The 2,594-nt window shown below is 54.1% G+C and overlaps 1 protein-coding gene across 1 annotated transcript in view; it reads right to left on the bottom strand.

The window, feature by feature from the left end:
- The window catches only part of INCENP (inner centromere protein), a 25,119-nt gene that overhangs the window by 1,895 nt on the left and 20,630 nt on the right, over nucleotides 1-2,594 (bottom strand). The window contains exons 16-18 of the mRNA XM_023535815.1: nucleotides 2,123-2,201; nucleotides 1,833-1,940; nucleotides 461-611 (exon numbers count right to left, since the gene is read on the bottom strand). Coding sequence (XP_023391583.1) covers nucleotides 461-611; nucleotides 1,833-1,940; nucleotides 2,123-2,201 — 338 coding nt within the window. The remainder of the gene's footprint in view (nucleotides 1-460; nucleotides 612-1,832; nucleotides 1,941-2,122; nucleotides 2,202-2,594) is intronic.

Below are 2,594 nucleotides of genomic sequence, written 5' to 3'. Positions count from 1 at the left end.
CCCTCAGGGCTTTCCTGCCTTCCCCAGCTGGCTGGAACCCCCACGTACCAGTCTTACCGCCCCATTACTACTCTTAGCTCTGTGCCCACCCTATGCTACTTATTTGGGTCCAAGTCTCATCTGGCCTGCTGGGCACAACTCCAAGGAGGGGACTAGCACCCAAGCCAGAACGCCTAGCACCATTGTGCCCAGAGCCAGCCGCAATTTAATAAGTCTGTTGAGAACAAGGACGTCCAACATCATCATCTGGTCCAAAGATGGGCCCACCGGCCACAGGGCGCCCACCCTTCCCTGGGCGCATCCCAAGGCCCGACATAGGCTTCTCAGGCCCATGCATCAAGCTACCAGCCCACGGGCACAACAGGCTCCCGACATCCACGGTACCTGAGCCATTCCCTCCGGGGCCCCAGAAGTCACAGGTGAGGACCCAGGTCTCCGGGGAGCTCCAGGCCCTGCTTACCTCTGGCCCAGGAGGGGATGGGTTTCCGGGGGTGGGCCTCATCATCGGTGGAGTCATCGCTATTCAGATCCATCCCGTAGTTATCTGGGTTGATCTTGGGAGGGGCCCTGTGCCCTTGTGGAGTCATTTGATACGAGGTACAAGCCGGGGACTGAAAAAAATAAACATGGCCGTTAGCTTCCTCCTCGCCCCGACCCCTGCATCTCTCACCGTCGAGGAAGGCTGGGGCTCTGCCCACTGCCTCGCTTCAGAGGAAAAACCAAAAGGCTCAGGGTCGCTTTTTAATTTTAAAAAGTCACACCACATACACAACTCCGAATCTTCCCTTTCCATGTTAAAGTGAGTTGTAAACGTTACTTTCAGGTCGGTGTGTCTGCCGTGACCAGCTCCCGGGACTCCACTGGGAGCCCCTTGATTTGTAATTTAAACATACGTTCCAGGTGAACGTTCAGCAGCTCCCAGCTTTCCAGCATCTCGACCCACGCTGCACTGAAAGCCCTTCCTCACAGTACCACTCATTCGTAAGAGCATTAAGCTGGAAGGAGCCTAAATGCTCATCAACAGGCGCTGGTTAAAGAAATTCTGGCAACTAAGTGGTACACGGCTGTCAGAAGTAAGAGATTTACAAGTGCTGAAATAGACAGATGTCGACAATACATGAAATGAAAGGAAAAAAGGGAGGAAAAAAACCAAGCTGCCAAATGGTGTGTGTTATGGAGTAAATGTCTGTGTTTCCCCCAGATCCCTGCGTGAGATCCTAACCCATAATGTGATGTTTGCAGGTGCAGAGGTCGTGAGGGTGGTGCTGTCATGAATGGGATCAGCGCCCTCAGAAAAGAGACCCCAGAGAGCTCCCTCCCTCCCCCCGCCTTGTAAGGACACAATGAGGAGACAGGCGTCTGTGAACCAGGAAGAGGGCTCTCGAACAGACAGTCTGCCGGCGCCTTGACCTTGGACTTCCCGGTCTCAAATAAATGGTTGTTTACGCCGCCAGTCTACGGCAGTTTGTTAAAGCAGCCTGAACAGACCAGGATAGTACGTACAGCCTGTGCCCATTTAAGACTCTGGGTATGTCTGTGTGTAAGTGAATACAACGTTTATATGTCTAAAAATATTTAAAAATGTACACCAGATTTAAAGTTTTCTTCTGAGAGCACTTTTACATTGTACTCATCTATAAAGTTTTGTTTCTTTTTTAACAACAAATTCTATTTTTAGGACAAGAAAGAATATATGTTATCAAAAGTAAGAAAAACTATGGGTCTGACTGTATTCTTCCTCTTTCTTCTGGTCCTAATATATGACCTAATATATGCCTTCAGCTTCTGAGAAGAGCCGGGGGCGTCTCTCTGCTCTGGTGCCTGAGCCTCACCTGCACATCCACGGTCACGTTCAAGCTTTTGCTGGCCGCTGCAGCCTCCGTGGCTTTCTTCTGCTCCTCCTGCAGCCGCTGCTGCTCAGCCAGGCGCTGCTGCTCTTCCTGGGATCAGTGGCCAGCCGGACGTGAGAGACCATGTGTACGTGCTCCCCGTCCCCCATGCCAGCCCCCAAGGCCAGGCAGGCAAGGAAGCTTGTGCCCCAGGGGCCGCTAGGTCAGGCCTTCCTCAGCCCAAAGCTCAGCTCTGATCCCATGCGGGCCCCACACGCCCCGCTCCCCTGTACCTTCTTCTTCTTCTCCTCCAGTTCTCTCTGCAGCTTCTCCCTCTGGAGCCGAAGGGCCTTCTCCCTCTCCTGCAGCTCCCTGAGGACAGAGCAAGAGCCTGTCAGGGCAGGGAGCTGAGCCCTGGCCCTCTTCCCGTCCCCGCCCGGGAAGCTAGGCCCATCGGCACTCGCCATGGGAGAAGAAACAGCAGGATGGGCATAGCCGCTCAGAGCCCACAGCTACGCTTGTGTGCACAGAGGGTGCAGGGAGCGCTCTGCTTTGGAGCCCACATCTGGCCCCCAGGCTTCCACACGACCTAGGGCTCAGCCTCAGCCTCATCTGCGGGACAGTGGGGACAACACCTTTCCTCCAGAGTTGAGAGAATCAGATGAGATAATCCGAGTTACCTCCGATCGTCTGGACCCACAGGGTGGACACTGAGTGTGAAGCAGGGGGAAGCAGGGCTTTGGAGCCACCTCCACTTACTAGCTC

The sequence above is a fragment of the Pteropus vampyrus genome, unplaced genomic scaffold, assembly GCF_000151845.1.
Source record: "Pteropus vampyrus isolate Shadow unplaced genomic scaffold, Pvam_2.0 Scaffold144, whole genome shotgun sequence".
Lineage (NCBI taxonomy): Eukaryota > Metazoa > Chordata > Mammalia > Chiroptera > Pteropodidae > Pteropus > Pteropus vampyrus.
Note: the sequence above shows the minus strand (reverse complement) of the source record. Positions and strands in the feature narration are given on the sequence as shown.